The sequence below is a fragment of the Cucumis sativus genome, chromosome 4, assembly GCF_000004075.3.
Source record: "Cucumis sativus cultivar 9930 chromosome 4, Cucumber_9930_V3, whole genome shotgun sequence".
Lineage (NCBI taxonomy): Eukaryota > Viridiplantae > Streptophyta > Magnoliopsida > Cucurbitales > Cucurbitaceae > Cucumis > Cucumis sativus.
The window spans coordinates 13,891,074-13,913,438 of NC_026658.2; the positions used below are offsets into that span (position 1 = coordinate 13,891,074).

A 22,365-nucleotide genomic window follows, 5' to 3' on the forward strand; every position below is an offset into this window, starting at 1 on the left:
AAAAACTTTTTACTTTTTGGAAAGGTAGGTTGTGGCTCCATAGTGTACCAATAAAAGTACTACGAGGAGGCAGAACTAACTCTTGGTATAACATAGTTTTCGAAATTGTTTACCGTTATTTTAAGAGACAGTTGCAAATATACATAAATTTCAAAACGTCTCAATAGAATATAACGGGTAGATGTAAATATATAAATATTAATGATGTGTTAATATTATAAATCTGAATGTTTTTGTCCAAACTTCTTAGTATTACAATAGCTTTAAATCTAGCTCAATGTTTTTTTTACTAAATTTATACTTGTTGGATTTCTCTCACCCTTTTTGTTCTTGTCCTTGCTTACTTTTTTTTTTTTTTATATCAATGACGCGGGAATGATGAGGGTGCTAAGGGATGTCTACTTAGTGGAGATGTTCTAGTGCACATATTGACTCAACCCTATCCTTTAAAAAAATATAATAATTATAATTGTAATTGATGACCATTTGTAGAATAATAATTAAGGATATAACAATATTTAAAAAAAAATTATAAATATAACAAAACTATCGTTGATAAGCTTGTATCGTTGATATACTCGTATGATCTATCAGTGATAGACCAATATTTAGAATATGGTCTATCGGTGATAGACTTGTATCATTGATAGAATTTGACAAATTTTGCTATATTCATAATTTTTTTAAAATGTTGCTATATACTTAATTATTTTGAATCTAATTGTTAAATTTGCAACCATCTTAGTTATAACCTTAATTATAATTCTAATAACGGTGGAAGAATGCAATTAAAGTGATAAAAAAAAACAAGTGTACATGTGAGATTGAAAAATAACGAAGAGACAATAGTTATTTTGGTTAAGAATATAATAATGCCTCATTCGTATCCACTAGCTGATAAAAGAAAAAGAGAAATGGTATTTGTTTATTTGAAAAAGATTCCTCCATGAGTTTATAAATATGGTTAATGATATGTGTTGGTAATAAGAGCAGTGAAAGAGTTTGGGTTTTGTGATATTCCAAATTTGTTAGTTTGTAAACTCTCGAAGGGCAGGAAAGGATGAGTTATAAGGGTACTGTAACTGTTACTGTGAATCCCAAAAAGAACGAAGCCTTTCTTACGATCGAAGTCATATATCTCGAGTTTGTTAGCGTCGAATTGGATTCGAGTAAATCATCATCTTCTCTCTTTATTTATTTATATATGATTTTCTACACTGCTAATGTAACCTATATATATTCTTCTAATGTAAAGTGATTTAATAATGCACATATGACATGTACATATACACAGAAGGAAATCAACAGATTATCGGATGTACGGCTGGATTAAAATGTGGTGGTGACGTGAGCAAGCTGTTTGAAACAAGTATTGATGTTCCTGGAGATTTCGGGGAGATTGGAGCAGTGATTGTTGAATTGGATGATGATGTGAAAGAGAGGTTTATCGACACCATTACTATTGATTTCAAGAAGTGTACCTTGTTGACGTTTAGCTGCAAATCATGGGTGCAACCCAAAAGTAGTACTCACCAACGAAGGATCTTCTTTTCGTCCAACAAGGTGATGGTTTGCTTCATTATTTAATTTATATAAATTAATTAATACTCAAACCCCATTATTCTCAATCCACAGAAATATTGAGTAATTCAAATTTCAGTGGATATTTTTTTAAAAATTATAAAAATGAAAATTAATTATTAAATAAAACATTCTATTATGTATTATTTTAAAAAGCATAGCAAAAAGAAGTAAAGCATTTACAAAATGCAACAAATTATCATACTTTGTCACCCATTTATTAGAGGGTAGATTGTGATGTTTTGTTATATTTATAAATATGTTCATAACTTTTGTCATTTAAAATAATTGTTTTTTATTAATTTCAAATAAGTAAACATTTTACTATTTATTCTACTTTTTTTTATTTTTGTTGTGTGTACTTTGCGTATTTTTCTACGTATAATAGATATATTAAATTCATGTTTGGTATCAATATCAAACCTAAGCAAACGATGAAGTATGGATGAAAATATTGAGATGTAGATGGAAATTTAATATGATTTTGTGAGGCTAATTAATAATTGAATATGAGGATGAATGCAGTCTTATTTGTCGGGAAAAACACCAGAAGGACTGGTGAAGCTGAGAGCAGAAGACCTTGCAAATCTGAGAGGCGAAAAAGAAGATGGATCGGTAGATAAAAAGAAGCGTAATGCATTTGAAAGAATTTATGATTACGATCTGTACAACGACCTCGGAAAACCCGACGAATCATCAGATTTGATAAGGCCTGTTCTTGGCGGTTCAGAGGAGTATCCTTATCCTCGACGTTGTAGAACTGGTCGTGATACTAGTGACAATGGTATCTTAATTTTCTAAATCCTTTCTTGTTAATTTAATTGTACAATACATACATGGGTATATATTAATGGATTCATTTGGCCTTACTATTGGATTTAGATAAACATGCAGAGGAAAGGATTGAGGCACCTTTTTATGTTCCACGAGACGAAAACTTTTCAGAGGAAAAGCAAGGAAGTGTTTTAGCAGAAAACGAGGCATTGCTGGGAAAAGCTCCTTTCTCTGACCTCCCTGAACTTGACATTAAAACGCCTTTCGCTGCTTCCAAAATTAATCAACTTCCATTTGATATACCATCCCTAGTTTCCTCTAATCAACCACCTCCTCTTAATTCATTAGACGATGAACCCAGTAGTTCCGTTGAACTTCCACTACCAGAGTCCTACAAGAGTGAGTATATATGTTTATGATAAGACACTTCGATTTCAAAGTGCATGCATGTGGCAAACACTAACTAACTAATATGCAAAAACCTTTTTCGTTTGATTATTATACTTCATTTTCTCAGGAGACAAATACAATTGGCTGAGTGACATTGAATTTGCTAGACTCACACTTGCTGGTCTAAACCCTTACTCTATACAGCTAGTCAAAGTATGTGACAATTAACTCAAAATCAATTAATAATATATAACTTTATAAATATGGATTAATCTCTCTAATTTAATTATTCTCCTGATAATAATTGATCAGAGTTTGCCGTTTATGAGTAAGCTTGACGAGGGAGTTTATGGACCTCGAGAATCAAAATTCACTCACGAACTAGTTCAAGAATTACTTGGATGTCGCATCAAAGTTTGCAAGGTGAAATAAATTAGCTCAATGCAGTAATTTATTAAATTAGAACTTAAATAAAAAAATGTGATTAAATTTTTGTGAATTTATGCAGGCATTAACCGATAAAAGATTATTTGTATTGGATTACCATGATATTTTAATGCCATATGTAAGCAAAGTAAGAAAAATTGAGTGGACGACACTATATGGATCAAGGACCTTGTTCTTTCTAAACTCTGATGACACTTTGGAGCCACTGGGAATTGAGCTGACTCGACCTCCAATCAAAGGACATTCTGAACAATGGAAAGAAGTTTTCACACCAGGCACAAATTCTACAGATGTATGGCTATGGAGGCTTGCGAAAGCCCATGTCCTTTCTCATGATTCTTGCATTCATCAACTTGTTATTCACTGGTATGTATATTCATATCTATATACATACATACATGCATGCATATATTTATTATCAAATATGATAATTGTTATACAGGCTGAGAGCTCATTGTTGTATGGAGCCGTATGCCATCGCCACACATAGGCAATTAAGTACGATGCACCCAATATATAGACTATTGCATCCTCATTTTCGGTATACTATGCGCATAAATGCAAACGCTCGTAAAATCCTCATCTGCGCCGGTGGCATCATTGAAGGAACATTTTCTGCCGCATATCATTCAATGGAACTTAGTTCTTCAGCGTACAAAGAGTGGAGATTTGATTTGCAAGGCCTCCCTTATGATTTAGTTCACAGGTAATTAATTGAATTTAATTAACGCGAAGTTAATAACGGAATGGAATTATTGACAATGTGTTTTGTAACTAAATTTAAAACATAGGGGAATGGCGGAAACAAAAAAAGATGCAGAATGTCATGAGGTTATTGATAAGTTGACCATCAAGGATTATCCTTTTGCAAATGATGGTCTCCAATTATGGAATGCTCTATGGGAATGGGTGACCGAATATGTGAACCACTATTATAAATGTGATATGAATGCAGTAACTAATGATAAAGAGCTGCAAGCTTGGTGGAAAGAAATCAAAGACAAAGGGCACCCAGATATAAAGGAAGGATGGCCTAAACTAGAAACCAAAGAAGATCTCATTAAGATTGCATCAACCATAGCATGGGTAGGAAGTGGGCACCACGCATCTATCAATTTCCTTCAATATGCATATGGAGCTATATACCCAACCGACCCAGTGTTGCAAGGGCCAACATGCTCACAGAGAACAACCCCAGTGGAAAAATTTCCAAAGACTTTCTAAACCAACCTGAAGACAAGTTGAAAGAACTCTTTCCTACAGATGAACAAGCTACCATAGTGCAACAGACTATGTTTGTGTTGTCAATTCATTCTTCTGATGAGGAGTACATTGGGGATGATATAGAGCCAGCCTGGGCTCTCGAGCCGTGCATAAGTAAGGCCTTCGAAAGGTTTAAAGCCAAATTGACGGATCTTGAAAAGAGGATCAACGAGCTTAATGAGAACAAAGATTTGAAGAATAGGTGTGGAGCTGGGATTATACCATACGAAGCTATGAAACCACGTTCAAAGCCTGGAATCACTGGAAGTGGAGTTCCATACAGCGTTTCCATCTAAGCATAGTCTTCTCCATATTTATTTCCATTTTGTTTGTGTGTGTTCTTTCTTCTTGCAGGTTTTCTTTTTCTCTAAAAATTAAGAACATATGTCAGCCTATTTTAAGTGTGTTTTCCTTTTTAAGTACTAGTATGTGTGTGTCTCATTTACGTCCAATATGTCATTGTTATTCCATGTTTTTAATTATAAAATAAACGAGGAAGCAAATGCATTCTTGACTTTTTCTTCATATATTTCATTCATATCTTGATGTTATTATTTTAGTTGTAAAATATCAATCAAGTTATTATTTATGACATAGGCGTGTACTAGGAAAAAACACTGATTCTAACTTTTTTTTTCTTCACAAAAGAAAGAGAAAATAGAATACTACTCACAAATAATCACTCCACAAAGTGTTACGTCCCCGCATTAAAAACAATGTAATTAAAAATTATAAATAGGTGGCTAAGTTAGTATTATTACTCTCGTCCAAGCACGTTTACGTGCAAAGTTTTGATGGGATCCAATACATTAGTACCTGGTATAACGAGATCACTCTAGGGTGTCAAACTAGTAGCTAATTGTTATATAATTTTCATATTAGGGATTTTTTAAAAATAAAACATTTACCCTTTATAGAACAATTTCGAAACCGAAAAAAGGTTATAGGACCACAATGAGAGATACAAAAAAAAAAAAAAAAAAAAAAACAATAGTTAACACGCGATTAATCAGCCACACGCACGTATGAGTAATATTTTTTCTAAACGATCGTGTATTACAGTCTAAATGAATGATCTACGATCATTTAAGTCATGATACATGATCGTGTAGTTCTTTTTAAATGATGAAAAAAATGGCTTCAAATCTAAACGATTGTGTTGGCCATGCTAAACAATCGTGTTAACTATGTTAAGCAATTGTTTAGATCATATCTCCACACGACCATATAATTCTTTTTAAACGATGGAAAAAGGGACTTCAAATCTAAAAGATTGTGTTCACCATGCGAAACGATTGTGTTGACTATGGTAAGTGATCCTTTAGATTACATCAACATTATCATGTAGTTCTTTTTAAACGTGGAAAAATTAGAGGCTTCAAATTTAAACGATCATGTTTATTATGGTAAACGATCATATCGAGAATGGTTAAACGATCATTCAGATCATATCAAAGTGATATTTAAATGATTCTGATACTTTCAAATATGAGAAAGATGAAGTACCTTCAAATTAGAATTTTGTTGAAAAGGGTGAAGATAAAATATCATATTTAAATAGAAAAATAAATCGTTTAATAATATAAGAAGAAAATGAGAAGAAATGTGCTGATAAAAGATTGATGTTACCTGATTAAGAAAAATTAATTTCAGAAATATTTATTAAATATGATTCATAAAAAAATTCAACTTTGTTTCATAACAAAGTCAACTTTTAAATTCATTAGAGAAATTGTCACTCACCCTTTCAAATAATAATAATATAATTGGAGTTATTTTGGTATAAACCAATAGTTGCTAAACTAAAATATGAACGAGAGAGATAATATATAACACAAAAGAGAGAAGAGAAAAGTAAAGTATAGAGAGCAATTTTTATTCTTCACATTTGTTCTTGAAGTGGTTTTTTTTTTTTTTTTTTTTTCGTTTTTCAATAAAACTATACGTTGGGTTACGGGTGCACACGTACATCTCCTCTAGGTGGACACATTCTTAAAGCATTACACTCCAACTCTCTAGAATAAAAACCATGGTACCACTACAAAAAAAGCGGTCTACAAAGACAGTTATTTTTTATCGCGAATAATATTCATGACAGTTATTTACAGTCATAGAAGTGGGAGTCATGGAAAGTCCTTCCATGACAGTTTTCAATAAATTTTTTCATGCTAGAAAATAAACGTCGTTAATTACTATTTTATGACAACAAATAACTGTCATCATTTGCGTATTAACGACAGTTTAAAAATGTCGCAATTCGTTTATTATGACATTTTTTAAATGTCAAGAATATGTCAATCGTGACACTTTTTTTAGAAATTAAATGTCATTGTTTTGCTATTGACGACATTTTTTTCCTGTCAAATATAAGACAATCGTGATAATTTTTCTTCTAAAAACAATGTCATTGTTTTAATATTAACGACAATTATGGAGTGTAACGAATTCATAAATTATGACATTTATTTCCTATTGCAAATTATTCAATTACTACTGTTTTTTTTTTTTTTTTTTTGTTCTCCTTGTCGCTCCGCGATTATCGAGCCATTTGAACGACAATAATGTTATATTACATAACACCCATATAGAAACAAATGGTTGACATTTTAATATATACACACTATAATATACTTTATAATATTCGTACATTTTCAATCAAGTTTGAACAATTTACAAGTCTAGAATTTCAGTCCTTAAGCAAAACTAATGTAAATACCATCATTTGGGATGTATATATAACTGTCATACTAAGTAGTTTTTCTTGTAATGTGCTGACCTAGCAGGGATGGTACACCTAATAACCCACAAATTGTATCTTTCTTTAAAAACCAACCAAATTAAAAAGTGATTACATTAGAGCGCCACCATCCTTGCACTATCTCAAGTACCTTCATGTTCTAACCATTTGCTTAAATATTGACTTAACATTAGAGGTTCATTGATAGACATCAAATTCAGTGATTTTTTTCTTTAACTTATATGTCCTACGTCCTCAAAATTACAAATCCACTATCGAAGACATATAAAAATGAGCCAAGTCTTCTTGTCCAAGTTTTGTCATCAACCATAATGATAAATTTATAATAAGGTTTGGTTGTTGTTACAAAATTGATTATGGAACACTATTGGCTCTCGACGATACAGTTTTTGAAATTGCTTATAAATATAACTAATTAACAAGTGAGGGTTTTATAATGATTTTTTAAAATATACACAAGCCAATGACAAACGCAAAACGAGCATTTTATGCTTGAAGAATCGTTAAAAATAGTAAATTTGACAAAATATTTATAATTTATAGTAAAATTTTGGATTCTATTAATAATAAACAATGATAGACACTTATAAGCTTCTATAAATGTATTGCTAGAAGTCTATTGTTTCTATAATCAATAAAATCTAAAATTTTACTCTAAGTTGTAAATATTTTAATTTATTTTATTATTTTAAAAAATGTCCTTTTTGATGATTTTAATTTTAAATTCATAAGCTCGAATATTTTTTTTATCTTTAATTCCTTTTTAATTTAGATTTTTTTAAAAAAAAAATAGTAGATTTTACAAAACATTTACAACCTATAGAAAATTATATCACCGATAGTCATTGACATGCTATAGTGATAGAATTTAAAACTTTGTTATAGCTTGTAAATATTTTAATTTATTTTGCTATTTTAAAAAATGCCTTCTTAATTTATTTGTATTTGTTTTCCATAACTTTTTAAACCTAGCCCTTGGCTTGGTAAACCCTTCCAAATTCATCCTCTAAATGGATCTTAAATTTCTTTTTTTAAAAAAAGAAGGCATGAGCCAATAGTAGCATTTGAACATCTTTACTAGGTGAACATCCTTATAGTACCATCATCATTCCCGTTTCATTAATATAAAAGAAAAGAGTATATAAAGTAAAGAATGTTCTAAAATAAGGGCTAGAGAATGGCCAAAATAAACCCATAAGTTATACAAAAGCGTGAATGTTTAAAGCAATAGTACTAATCTTTAATCCAAACATAGTTTTATAAATAAAAAATAAAAATAAATTAAAAAAAACATCAATTAAAGTAATATTTTCTTTTTTTTTTTTGCTTCCATGGACTTATCCTTTAAGTTGACTGTTGGTTTCCTTTGTGATTGTTGCAATTAATACTCCAATATTTTAAGACATTTAGAAAACATTTTTTTTAAAAAAAATATCAATATTTACGATGTTAACCAAAATAATTTAATATGTTTAAGAAAAACAAAAACAAAAAAAAAAAATTTTTGACAAGAGACCATAAGGGCATTAGAAAAAAAATAATTTAATGTATATGCTCTATATATTCAAATAGTAATTAAACTCTCAACCATCAATTGATGAAACAACAATAGCTAGGTCAAGATTTTATAATGTATTATATAATAACGACAAAATTATGGTGGTTGAGTTGTTGGACAAAATTAATAATAACAATAACAATAATAAATTGTGATGGGTGAGTGGAGATGCTCATTAATCAATTTTGATATTCAATCAGTAAAGTTGATTTTTTTTTTTTTAAATATACAAAAGATAAGGCGAGAGGAGATAGAAGTGCACCACATCAAAAGACCAGAAATGATATCATTGATCGATAAAAAGGTACCGAACGAGCTAGAGAGACGAAGCTTGGAGAGTCTATAGGAGATTACAATTAAATGCACCACAAATATCTCGAGAGAAATTGCATGATATATATAAAACAAATGTTCAAAGAGTTTCATCTTGGTTCTTGCATAGGACACACCAATTTGGGCATAGATTAGACGAGGGGAATCTGTGCTGACATTTATCAATGGTGTTTAATCTTTTATGAAGCATAGAGACCAAATAAAAACTTCGAATTTTTCGGCAAGGTTTTAGCTCCACCGATTACCAACAAAAGTGGGAGGAGGTAGAACCAACTCTTGGTATAGTAGAGCTTACGAAGTTGCTTACAGTAATTTTAAGGGACAGTTGCAAATATACAATCAAATTTAGATTCAACTTTTTGAGTATCATTAACAAGAGTCCACCATTGATAGATTATGCTATTGATTATAATGATTATTATTTTTTATTAATTAAAGAAAAAAATTGTATGCATGGAACACATGGGGAAGAAGACTTTGTAGTCAATTTAAAATAAGGGAACATATGTTTAATTCCTGTTTACATTTTAACTTTACTATTCATTCATTTTATTTTGACAATGTTAAAGAGAATCTTCGTTAATTTAAGTTGTGAGAGTGAAGAATAATGAATGGTGTAACATTTTAATTAAGAGAATATAATAATGCCGGCCCCTAAATTTGATTAAGAAAAGAGATATGTTTTTTGTTTTGTTTTGTTTAATATATAGTTATCTTTCTTCAGTTGAGAGTTCACACCGAAAGACTATAAATATGTGGTTAATTAGGAAGTGATGACAGGGGGAGTAGAATCAAAGAAGCATATTTGAGTTTTGTGATATTCCAAATTTGTTCCATATCCATTTGGGTAGACAGGGAAAGATGGGTGTTGAGGTTATTGCTTCTGTTACTGTGAAACCCAAAACGAAGGGACCTACTTATCCTTACGCAAACATCATTCTCAAGTTTGCTAGCATTGAATTGGATTCGGGTATGTCATTCTTTATGTTTGTTAGATCATATAATATTAAATTTATATTAGTAAAGTGTTGTATATGTTTTAAGTAAGGTTATAAGGTTTTGGGTGAATTGATGATTGAATAATAATAATGATATGTAAATGGATTTGATGTACACATAGATCAACAACAAAAGCCATTTATCAAATGTGTGGTGGAACCAATACTGCCTGATGATGAAACTGAGGAGTACAAGAAGTACGTAGGTGAAGTTGAGGTTCCAGAAGGTTATGGGGAGATTGGAGCAGTGATTGTTGAATTGGAAGGTGATACGACCAAGTATGAAAAATTTATTGACACTATTTCTATTACGGACAAAAAGTCTAGGAACTCAACTACGTTCAGTTGCAAATCATGGGTGCAATCCAAATCGGTTCTTGACCAGCGAAGGGTCTTCTTTTCCACCAAGGTTCATATATATAATTAAAATCTTCTTTCACTCATGAGCTTAACTTTTTACGTCTAGAATACCATGTGTTTAAACTCTCCATCAAACTTTTCGATCAATTTGTGATTTAAGAATAATTAAGTTATTTAAATTTATTCTGATGAGTTAATAGAATAATTAAGTTATTTAAATTTATTCTAATGAGTTAATAGTGGAAATGGTTGACAGTCGTATTTACCGGAAAGAACACCAGGCGGATTGTTGAAGCTGAGAGCAGAAGACCTTTCGAATCTAAGAGGCATAAAAGCAGATGAAACAGTGGATATGAATGAGCGTAAGGCATTCGAAAGAATTTATGATTACGACTTCTACAATGACCTTGGAGATTGTGATGGTCCCGCAGAATGGAAAAGGCCTGTTCTTGGTGGTTCCGATCACCCTTATCCTCGTCGTTGTAGAACGGGTCGTCTTCATTGTAAAACAGGTATCTTCTGTTTATGTTTTTTATGTATTTAAAATTTCTTTCTAAAATTTTTGTTCATTAAAAACAAAGGAAAATATGATAATAATATGGTTGCATTTTGTGAAATGGTAACTATTAGATCCGGTCTCAGAGAAAAGGAGTAAAGAAAGGTTTTATGTTCCAAGAGATGAAGAATTCTCAGAGGTGAAGCAACATTATTTCCCTTCAAGTGAACCAGATAACAAGGATTTATTGGGAAAAGATTCTTTCTCTGACCTCCCTCATATTGAGTCAATGTTTAGAGAAGGAATTAAAGCCCCTCATGCTCCTCACAAACTTCTCACGTTTAATTTATCAACCATAGTTACCCCAGACAAACCTGACCTTCATTCCAATTCCAATTCATCTGTGCCCAGTTCTCTCCTTCATTATCCACCACCAGAGTCCTACAGGAGTAAGTAATTATATATATATTTTTTCTTTTTATGTTAATTGGAACTTTTTAAAGTGTGCCAATTGTAGCATTTGCCTTACTAATCCTTATAAATGTTTGGTTATTTTTCTCAGGAGATAGGTACAGTTGGCTCAGTGATACCGAATTTGCAAGACAGACACTGGCTGGTCTTAATCCTTACTCCATACAGCTTGTCACAGTAAGTGGCGATCGATAATATATTGGCCTCTAATTAGGGGTACTGTATATGGGTTGAGAGAATTTTTTAGATTAATTTCACAATCCAACCATACCATTTGAGTTGGGTCGTAGTTCAAGTTGAAATATCATTATTTTTATATCACTTCTTTATTGTCCTAACAAATGCAGCGTTTGCCGTTAATGAGTGAGCTTGACCCAGATACTTATGGACCTCAAGAATCAGCTTTCAACCACACAAAGGTTCAAGAATTAATCGGATGTTCCATCGAAGTTAACGAGGTAAATTAAATTAAATCCAACTTACTAATTTAGTAAATTATTAGAAGCGAAAAAGAAAATGATGATCTTTATTATATAAAGTATACTTATTTCTGTGAGTTTGTGCAGGCAATAGAATTGAAAAGATTATTCGTATTGGATTACCATGATACTTTAATGCCATACGTAAACAAAGTAAGAAAAATTAACGGGACGACATTATATGGATCAAGGACATTGTTCTTCTTGAAGTCGGATGACACTTTGATTCCATTAGGTATTGAGCTGACTCGACCGCCAGTGGATGGTTATCCCCAGTGGAAACAAATTTTTACACCAGGCATTGAGGCCACAGATTTGTGGCTATGGAGAATTGCCAAAGCTCATGTCCTTGCTCATGATTCTTGTATTCACCAACTTGTTATCCACTGGTACTTACGTTATTTATCCATACATTCATGGAAAGAAAAAGAAGTAAAGACATCAAGGAATTTTTTTTCTCATTCATTATTATCAAATATGTCTTATTGATATTATGCAGGCTTAGAGCTCACTGTTGCATGGAGCCGTATGCCATCGCCACAAATAGGCAATTGAGTACGGTGCACCCAATATATAGACTATTACATCCACATTTTCGATACAATATGCGCATAAATGCAAATGCTCGTGAAAGCCTCATCAATGCCGGAGGCATCATCGAGAGCACATTTTCTACTGCATCTTATTCCGTGGAACTTAGCTCTTCAATGTACAGAGATCAGTGGCGATTTGATGAACAAGCACTCCCTGAGGACTTAATTCGCAGGTAAATTAACCAATTGAGTTTAATTAAGACAATAAGGTTAATAATTGAATGAAATTAGTGACAGTATATGTTTTGGTAGGGGGATGGCGGAAAGAAAGAAAGGTGACTACGGTCGTGATGTTCTTGAGTTGGCCATTAAAGACTACCCTTTTGCAAATGATGGTCTCCTGTTATGGAATGCTCTGTTGGAATGGGTGACAGAATATGTGAACCACTATTATGGAGATGATGAGAATGCAGTAATTAATGATAAAGAGCTGCAAGCTTGGTGGAATGAAATCCAAGAAAAAGGGCACCCAGATAAAAAGGAAGGATGGCCTACATTAAAAACCCGAAACGATCTCATTAAGATTGCATCAACCATTGCATGGGTAGGAAGTGGGCATCATGCATCTGTCAACTTCATTCAATATGCATATGCAGGCTATACTCCCAACCGACCGAGTATTGCAAGGACCAACATCCTCACAGAGGACTATCACCAACTTCCAGAAGAATTTATTGACCTACCTGAAAATGAGCTACTTCAAGTTTTTCCTTCAGTTGATCAGGCTTCTGTAGTGACAACAACTATGATTTTGTTGTCAGCACATTCTCCAGATGAGGAGTATATTGGGGATGAGATAGAGCCAGCCTGGGCTCTTGAGCCCTCCATAAGTAAGGCCTTCAAAAGGTTTCAAGCCAGCTTGAAGGATCTAGAGCAACAAATTGATGAAAATAATAAAAACAATAAGTTGAAGAATAGGCATGGAGCTGGTGTTGTGCCTTATGATGTTCTTAAACCAACTTCAACTTATGGAATTACTGGAAGGGGAGTTCCATACAGCGTTTCCACCTAAGCTCACAACCTGACGACTCTATTTTCATTCCTACGCCAATAAGATATATGGATTTGTTCCATTTTTGTTGGTGTGTCTTTCATCTCCTAGTTCTTATTCTAAAAGTTAAACAACTATTTGAAGTATAATTATGTTTCCTCATCCTGTACTAAACTACTATTGTGTGAGACATTTATGTCCATCACCATGTTTTTAATATCATATTATAAAATAAACCAGGAAGGATAAATGCACTTCTTCTTTCTTGATATTATCATTCTTCATTATGTTTTAATTTTCATTTTTAGTTACATATATCAACCAAGTTATTATTTGCTACATTTACACAAGTTAGAATCCATATTATTAAAAAAAAAAAAGTGTGCAATCAGATTTTCCAGCTTATGGATTGTCTAAAGTCTCAACTTCTATAGTATTTTTGTGATCATTAAAAATACTTTTGTTTTTCGGATCATGGATTGATTCCTGCCGTCCATTAGTCTTGAATAGATTGTCACAAGTGTAGGAAATCAAGTAGAGAATTCAAGATGAGTTTCTAACGTTGTAACGAGGGAAGCTCAATCAAAGCTTGCTTCCGAACGTGAGGGGATCTCACTTATGATCGGTTTGATTGAAGGGTTTTAATTAAAGATGGCCAATCGACTTGGACATTTGTATAACCCATGTTTGGTTTAAGAGTTTCTTTATATGTCTTGAAATGTCTTGAAATTCAGCAATATTTCTAGGAAGATACTTCAACTACACACGGCCATGGACTTAAAAAAAAACACAAACAATTTTTTTTGGTTAATTATTCACTCTCACAATATCCTTAGACATCAATGCTTTGATTAACTTTTCTATCCTTAGCTTATTGAATATATATCGACGTGTATTATGATGAGAGTGCTAAAAGGGTGATCACTAGTGATCGTGTGCAACTACTAATATTATCTTTTAAAAATTTCAGCTAGTTAGATATTTTAACATTTTGTCATTTTTAATCTTTTTTTATATTTTCTCAAGTATTTTAATTTTGTAATATTTTAAAATAAAAATATACAACTTTTGGATATATTAATTATATAAAATTTTATTTTTTAAATATCATTAGTTACATTATCTTTCATCAATTAATTTTTGAAATAATATTATTAACATCATTTTTAATTTTTTATTAAAACTTTTCAATTATATTCATTTAATGAAAAATATTTTAAGATAATGTTTCTGTGATGTTAGAAACTTTTGTTTATTTTCTTCTAAATTCCCAGCTGAAAACTGATCACTTCTATGTTGAAATCTAAAAAAAGTAAATATACATCACATATTTAGTGATGAATGTGATAACGAGTAGAGATATCCAAGTGCATACAATTGACATACTTTATCTTTTTTTAAAAAAAACTCAAAGGTGTGTTTGGTTAGCAATATGAATTATGCTTTTTTTTTTTTTGGAAAACAAATAGTTTTCAAAAATTATTATTGAAAATTGGATTTTTTTTGTCCAAAGAGTAAATTCTGGTTTTTTTCCTCATGTATTGATTGTATCTAAAATTTGAAGCATATAATGTCATAAACTCAATTTATTTGTTTTAAATAAAAAAAATGTACAATTAGCATATTGAAAAATAATAATTAAACAACAAATGTGTTTTCCCTTTTTGTTTATTCAATTGTGTTTTACTCACCATGTAAAGTCATGGATTTCACAATTGTATATGAAGTTTGAATTTAGAACTATAGCTATAATTAAACTCAATTATTGATAATTTGTTTTGAATAAAAAAAAGGTACAATGTAGCATATTGGAAAATAATAATTAAACAATGAATGTACTTTCCCTTTTTCTTTTGGCAAATAAGCAAGTTTGTGTACTTAATTGTGTTTTACTCACACCCTGGTGTAAAGTCATGGTTTCACATTTGTATCTGAAGTTTGAATTTACAACTATAGCTATAAACTCAATTATTGATCTTGTTTTAAATAAAAAAAATGTACAATGTGGCATATTACAAAATAATAATTAAACAATAAATGTGTTTTTTTTTTTTTTTTGGAAAATATGCAATTTTATTTACTCAATTGTGTTTTACTCACCATGGTAAAGCCATGAATTTCATATTTATTTATTGTTATAATTTAATAAATTATAAAGATATAAAACAAAAAAATGAAGAAATTTTAGAGGTGTTTGAAAGTGATTGTAATTAAAATGGCAATCATACCTTTCATATTTATTTATTGTTTATAATTTAATAAATTAAGTTCTATCACAATACAATTGATCTTTTTTCCTTAGTTTTTTACTCTATTAATAATCAATACTTATATACAAAATCTAAACTTTAGTTTTAAAAAGCTTACAGAGTTTTGTTCATTTTAATGATCACGGTTGATTTCACACCATTGTAACTTAGACTTAAATTTGAGTATTGGATTGAAAATAAGATAAGGTGTGAAAAAGAGAATTGGATTGAAAACTTTCGAAGTTCTGTATCGCAGACGACGGAGTTTAAAACGTTTAGATCAAACATGAGTATAACACTCAATTCAAAAATGCACATAGTACAAACTCATGGCTGGCAATGGCACATAGATCGAGTTAGAAAGAAGGATTGGAAGAAAGAAGACCACGTGGAATTTCCTCATTGGAATATTAAGTTTTGAGTTCAAATGTTATTGATTGTGTTATTTGACCTCTAAGCCAAAATACTTTTAATTAAAATATATGTTAATATAGAAGAAAATTATAATGGGTACCAAAATAGATTTGGTATTTTGCAAATGAATTCTTTTAAGAATTAAAAAAAAAAGTACAAACTATTTAAGCCCTTTGAAAAAAAAAAAAGACAAAAACTCAATACATTTTATTTTGCCATAATTTTGAGAATTGTGATTTGGTAAATTTGAATAAATATTCAAATTTAGAAATATATTTTTTAAAAAAATACAACATGAGTCAGCATGTGTTCGAGGACATGTTCTTCCGCAACACCCTCAACAAAGCTCTTGCTGGTCATTGAACAAGTAGATCACATCTTTTTAAAGAATACTCTAGTAGCTCTATTTCTCTTAGTATCTCTGCTTTCGTTTAATATTTATCTTTTAGGTCTCTCTGAGCTTTCCTCTAGCCCTTGCTCTACTTATTGATTTATATTAAAATATATTAGTAAAGTGTAAAGTTCAAGTATATAATTATATCAAATATATAAATCTAAGTGTACAAGTAGTGCATATCATTATGTGTCAAAGTATATCAGTCGAACTCAATTACATCAAGTGTATCAGTGAAACCTACAAGGTATATCAAACATATATTTTGTGTATCAAGCGTATTAAATTCGTCTAGTATATCATTGAAGGATAACAAGTTTACATCAAGTGTATCATATTTAATTATTAAATATAATTGATCGAGTGTATCTCAGTAAAGCATAACAGAACAAATGTATCAACAATAGTACATCACGAGCATAAAAACTGCATCAAACTAATCAATGGCATCAGTGAGGGCGTGTTTGTAAGTTTTCAGTTTGAAAAATATATATAGGGTAAGCTTGGATTTTAGCATTTTTGCAAAAAAACAAAAACTGTGTATTGTGGGCCTAATTTATTTACAAAAAATATGCTAGAAGTCGTAATATGTGTATATATATATATATATATAATGATTGTCACACGTTGTAAATTTAGAATATATATATATATAGAATAAGTTTCTTTTTACGATGATTGGAGATAAGGTTGGTACGACATAGATATTATGGTAAATTGTTTAGAAGAAAGCAACAAAATAAATTGAATGCGATGGTGAGGTGACAATACAGGGTATGACTTATGAGGTACCTATAATTTTATGGGATTCAAATTCACGATCCCGATTCTCGGGCATGGTGAAGACAAGATCGATGGACGCTGGACTGTACACAGGATCGGACTACCTTATATGGTTTTCCCCCATGTTTAAAATATTGTATTCTTTTCCCCACTTTATTTTAATTGTCATAAAATAACGGAGACAATAGTTATTTTGGTTAAGAATGTATATAACTATGCATCATCGTATACACTATCTGATGAAAGAAAAGACAAATGATATTTGTTTAATAGAAAAACAATCCTCCATGAGCGTGTATAAATATGGGTTAAGGATATGTGTTGGAAATAAGGCAGTGGAAGCTAAGAGTTTGGGTTTTGTAATTTTCCAAATTTGGTTCTATTGTAAACTCTCCAAGGGCAGGAAAGGATGAGTTATATGGGTACTGTAGTTGTTACTGTGATACCGAAAAAGAACGAACAATTTCCTTGGGTCGAAATAATATATCTCAAGTTTGCTAGCGTCGAATTGGATTCGAGTAAGTCCTCATCTTCTCTCTTTAATTATTAATTTATATATGTTTTCCTACATTGCTAATGTAACCTATATATATTCTTCTGATGTAAACTGATTTAATAATATACATACGTACATACACAGATGAACAGCCAAAGGAATTTATCAAATGTGAGGCTCAATTACAAGAAGTTGATGAATCGGTGGAGTACAAGAAGTACAAAGGTGATATTAAGGTTGCCGAAGGTTTTGGGAAGATTGGAGCAGTGATTGTTGAACTGCAAGACGGTGTGAATGAGAGGTTTGTCGACACCATTTCTGTTGAGGCCGAAAAGCCTCCAATCTCGGTTACGTTTAGCTGCAAATCATGGGTGCAACCCAAGGGTCTTATTGACCACCGAAGGATCTTCTTTTCTTCCAACAAGGTGATTTATATAAATTGATTCAATATTATGGATCAAATATTTAAAATATTGATCTTCATGGAAATATAGAGTTATGACAATTTCATAAAATATTTTATTATGAAATATTTTAAAATACATGAAAAAAAAATGAAACGTAAAATATTTACAAAATACAACAAGATATGGTAGATTATGTCCATTATTTTGATATTGATTTTGTTTTTTTTTTTTTTGTGTTTAACATTTTTTCAACACTACAATAGAAATATCAAATTCATCTCCCGTCTCTATATCAAACCTAAGCAAATGTTGAAATCTGAATGAAAATATTGACAAATGGATGAAAATTTAATACAATTTTGTAAGACTAATTAATAATTGAATATGGGGATGGATGCAGTCTTATTTGTCGGGAAAAACACCAGGAGGACTGGTGAAGCTAAGAGAAGAAGACCTTGCAAATCTGAGAGGCGAAAAAGCAGATGGATCAGTAGATAGAAATGAGCGTAAGGCGTTTGAAAGAATTTATGATTACGACCTGTACAACGACCTCGGAGATCCCGACCAGTCAATGAATTTGAAAAGGCCTGTTCTTGGTGGTTCAGAGGAGTATCCTTATCCTCGACGTTGTAGAACTGGTCGTCCTCTTACTCAAAATGGTATCTTAATTTTCTAAATCCTTCCTTGTTAATTTAATATTCTACACTATACATATACATACATATATATATGTATAGTGTAGAATATATATTAATGGATGTGTTTGGCCGTACAATTGGGATTTAGATCCAGCATCAGAGAAAAGGATTGAAGAATGGTTTTATGTTCCGCGAGACGAAGAATTTTCAGAGATAAAGCAAAGTAGTAGTCAACCAGGAAACGAGAAATTGTTGCGAAAATCTCCTTTCTCTGACCTCCCTGAACTTGAGATTAAAACGCCTTCCGCTGCTTCCAAATTTAATCTTCAATTTAATATAGCATCCATACTTTCCTCTCATCGGCCACCTGCTCTTAAGTCATCAGATACGCCCAGTAGCACTCTCGTTGAACTTCCACCACCAGAGTCCTACAAGAGTGAGTATATATGTTTATGATAAGACACTTCAATTTCAAAGTGCATGCATGTGACAAACACTAACTAACTAATATGCAATAAAAACCTTTTTTGTTTGATTATTATACTTCAATTTCTCAGGAGACAAATATAATTGGCTGAGTGACATTGAATTTGCTAGACTCACACTTGTTGGTCTAAACCCTTACTCTATACAGCTAGTCAAAGTATGTGACAATTAACTCACAATCAATTAATAATATATAACTCTATAAATATGAATTAATATCTCTAATTTAATTATTCTCCTGATAATAATTTATCAGAGTTTGCCGTTTATGAGTAAGCTTGACGAGGGAGATTATAGACCTCGAGAATCAAAATTCACTCCTGAATGAGTTCAAGAATTACTTGGATGTTATATCACAGTTGACAAGGTGAATTAAATTAGCTCAATGTAGTACTTTATTAAATTAGAAATTAAATGGAAAAAAAAAGTCGTTAAACTTTTAATTATGAGTTTCTACAGGCATTAGCAGATAAAAGATTATTTGTAGTGGATTACCACGATACTTTAATGCCATATGTAAGCAAAGTAAGAAAAATAAAAGGGACGACACTATATGGATCAAGGACCTTGTTCTTTCTAAACTCTGATGGCATTTTGATGCCACTGGGTATTGAGCTGACTCGACCTCCAATGGATGGACATCTTGAACAATGGAAAGAAGTTTTCACACCAGGCACTAATTCAACAGATGTGTGGCTATGGAGGCTTGCGAAAGCCCATGTCCTTTCTCACGATTCTTGCATTCATCAACTTGTTATTCACTGGTATGTATGTCTCTATATCTACATACATACATACATGCATGCATGCAAGTATATATTTCTTATCAAATATAGTAAATGTTATGCAGGCTTAGAGCTCATTGTTGTATGGAGTCATATGCCATCGCTACAAATAGGCAATTAAGTACGATGCACCCAATCTATAGACTATTGCATCCTCATTTTCGGTATAACATGCGCATAAATGCCAATGCTCGTAAGAACCTCATCAATGCCAGAGGCATCATTGAAAATGCATTTTCTGGTGCATCTTATTCAGTGGAACTTAGTTCTTCAGCGTACAAGGCGTGGAGATTTGATGAGCAAGCACTCCCTGAGGATTTAATTCACAGGTAATTAATTGAATTTAATTAACGCGACGTTAATAACGGAATGGAATTATTGACAATGTGTTTTGTAACTTAATTTAAAACATAGGGGAATGGCGGAAAGAAAAAGAGATTCAGAAGGTCGTGATGTTCTTGAGTTGACCATCAAGGACTACCCTTTTGCAAATGATGGTCTCCTATTATGGAATGCTCTGTTGGAATGGGTGACAGAATATGTGAACCACTATTATGGAGATGAAGAAAATGCAGTAACAAATGATAAAGAGCTGCAAGCTTGGTGGGGAGAAATTCAAGAGAAAGGGCATCCAGATAAAAGAGAAGGATGGCCTGCCTTAAGAACTCGAGACGATCTCATTAAGATTGCATCAACCATAGCATGGGTAGGAAGTGGGCACCACGCATCTGTCAATTTCCTTCAATATGCATATGGAGGCTATATGCCCAACCGACCCACTATTGCTAGGACCAACATGCTCACAGAGAACCACAGTGACGAAATTTTAAAAGACTTTAGAAATTATCCTGAAAACAAGTTAAATGAACTCTTTCCTTCAGTTGTTCAAGCTGCCATAGTCAAACAGACTATGTTTTTGTTGTCAATTCATTCTCCTGATGAGGAGTACATTGGGGACGCTATAGAGCCAGCCTGGGCTCTCGATCAGTCCATAAGTAAGGCCTTCGAAAAGTTTAAAGCCAAATTGACGGATCTAGAAAAGAAGATTGACGAGCTTAATGAGAACAAAGATTTGAAGAATAGGTATGGAGCTGGGATTATACCATACGAAGTTATGAAACCACGTTCAAAGCCTGGAGTCACTGGAATTGGAGTTCCATACAGCGTCTCCATTTAAACATAGCCTCTCCATATTAATTTTCTCTCTTCTCATTCCTACCAATGACATGGATCTTCCATTTTGTTTGTGTGTGCTCTTTCTTCCTGCAATTTTTCTTTTTCTCTAAAAATTAAGAACATAGGTCAGTCTATTTTAAGTGTGTTTTCGTTTTTAAGTACTAGTATGTGTGTCTCATTTACGTCCAATATGTCACTGTTGTTCCATGTTTTTAATTATAAAATAAATCAAGAAGCAAATGCACTCTTGGCTTCTTCTTCATATATTTCATTCATATCTTGACGTTATTATTTTAGTATGGTTCCTCCATTCATTTTACCGTTAGTTAGACTAACGAAAAACTGGCATAACAACTGAGTTATTCAAATTGGCAAATGGTTATAACCATAATTATGGAGATTTTATGATGTGAGCAAAAGCCTTTGTGGAAACGTGTGATTATTGCCAAATATGATCAAGCCTACATTGGTGATATCCCAACTAAAAAACCCATGGAGATCAATCACTAAAGGATTGGACTGTTGGTTCATTCCTCATGTTCAATGGAAGGTCAACAATGATGAATGTCTCTCTTTCTGGAAAGGTGCTTCCAATGAAAAGAGTCCCCTTTCTTTATACAGACCTAGACTTTATGTTCTTTCACAGAATCAAATAGATAGTGTTAAGGATACGTGGAATACAATTGACCTTGACCTCGACCTCCAACCTAGAAGATCAACTATGAGAAGCTTTGAGGTGCAGCAGTGGAATGAATTGAAAACGTACCTCTCTTCCCCCCTTCAATACCAATGGCCTTTTTAGAATTGCTTCCATAAAAAAAAAAAAGCCATTCTCACCATTGAACAAAGAGATTTTTCAAATATTGAGCCGACTATATTAAAAATGCAAATTCTTTGTTTGGTCTCTTATAAATGAATGTATAAATACTGTGACAAACTGCAAAAAAGATTGTCAAGTTGAAGCCTCAATCCTTGGTGCATTCGGTGTATAAAAGCATTTTTATTTTATTTTATTTTTTTAAAAAAAGAAATTCATTTTACTTGT

The 22,365-nt window shown here is 31.9% G+C and overlaps 2 protein-coding genes and 1 pseudogene across 2 annotated transcripts; all 3 read left to right on the forward strand.

The window, feature by feature from the left end:
* Positions 1-1,278: 1,278 nt before the first annotated feature.
* LOC101215600 (lipoxygenase 2, chloroplastic-like) lies at positions 1,279-4,982 on the forward strand. The gene is given in 9 exon segments (XM_031884568.1): positions 1,279-1,569; positions 2,107-2,365; positions 2,464-2,754; positions 2,873-2,958; positions 3,058-3,168; positions 3,254-3,558; positions 3,635-3,898; positions 3,984-4,327; positions 4,330-4,982. Coding segments are annotated over 9 exon segments (2,373 nt in total). The 3' UTR covers positions 4,752-4,982.
* A 4,814-nt stretch (positions 4,983-9,796) lies between these two features.
* On the forward strand, positions 9,797-13,763 carry LOC101215361 (lipoxygenase 2, chloroplastic). Its single transcript, XM_004142189.3, has 9 exons — positions 9,797-10,074; positions 10,225-10,511; positions 10,719-10,974; positions 11,093-11,407; positions 11,521-11,606; positions 11,777-11,887; positions 11,996-12,297; positions 12,408-12,674; positions 12,754-13,763. The coding sequence occupies exons 1-9, from the start codon at positions 9,966-9,968 to the stop codon at positions 13,511-13,513; spliced, it is 2,493 nt and encodes an 830-aa protein (XP_004142237.1). The 5' UTR covers positions 9,797-9,965; the 3' UTR covers positions 13,514-13,763.
* A 3,799-nt stretch (positions 13,764-17,562) lies between these two features.
* LOC101215116 lies at positions 17,563-21,591 on the forward strand (annotated as a pseudogene).
* Positions 21,592-22,365: the final 774 nt, after the last annotated feature.

Bases quoted from the DNA above. Each gene is read 5' to 3' on its own strand.
- LOC101215361 (XM_004142189.3), top strand. From the start codon at position 9,966: ATGGGTGTTGAGGTTATTGCTTCTGTTACTGTGAAACCCAAAACGAAG. The intron at 11,607-11,776 runs GTAAGTGGCGAT...TAACAAATGCAG, and splicing joins ACTCCATACAGCTTGTCACA to CGTTTGCCGTTAATGAGTGA. The intron at 12,298-12,407 runs GTACTTACGTTA...GATATTATGCAG, and splicing joins CACCAACTTGTTATCCACTG to GCTTAGAGCTCACTGTTGCA.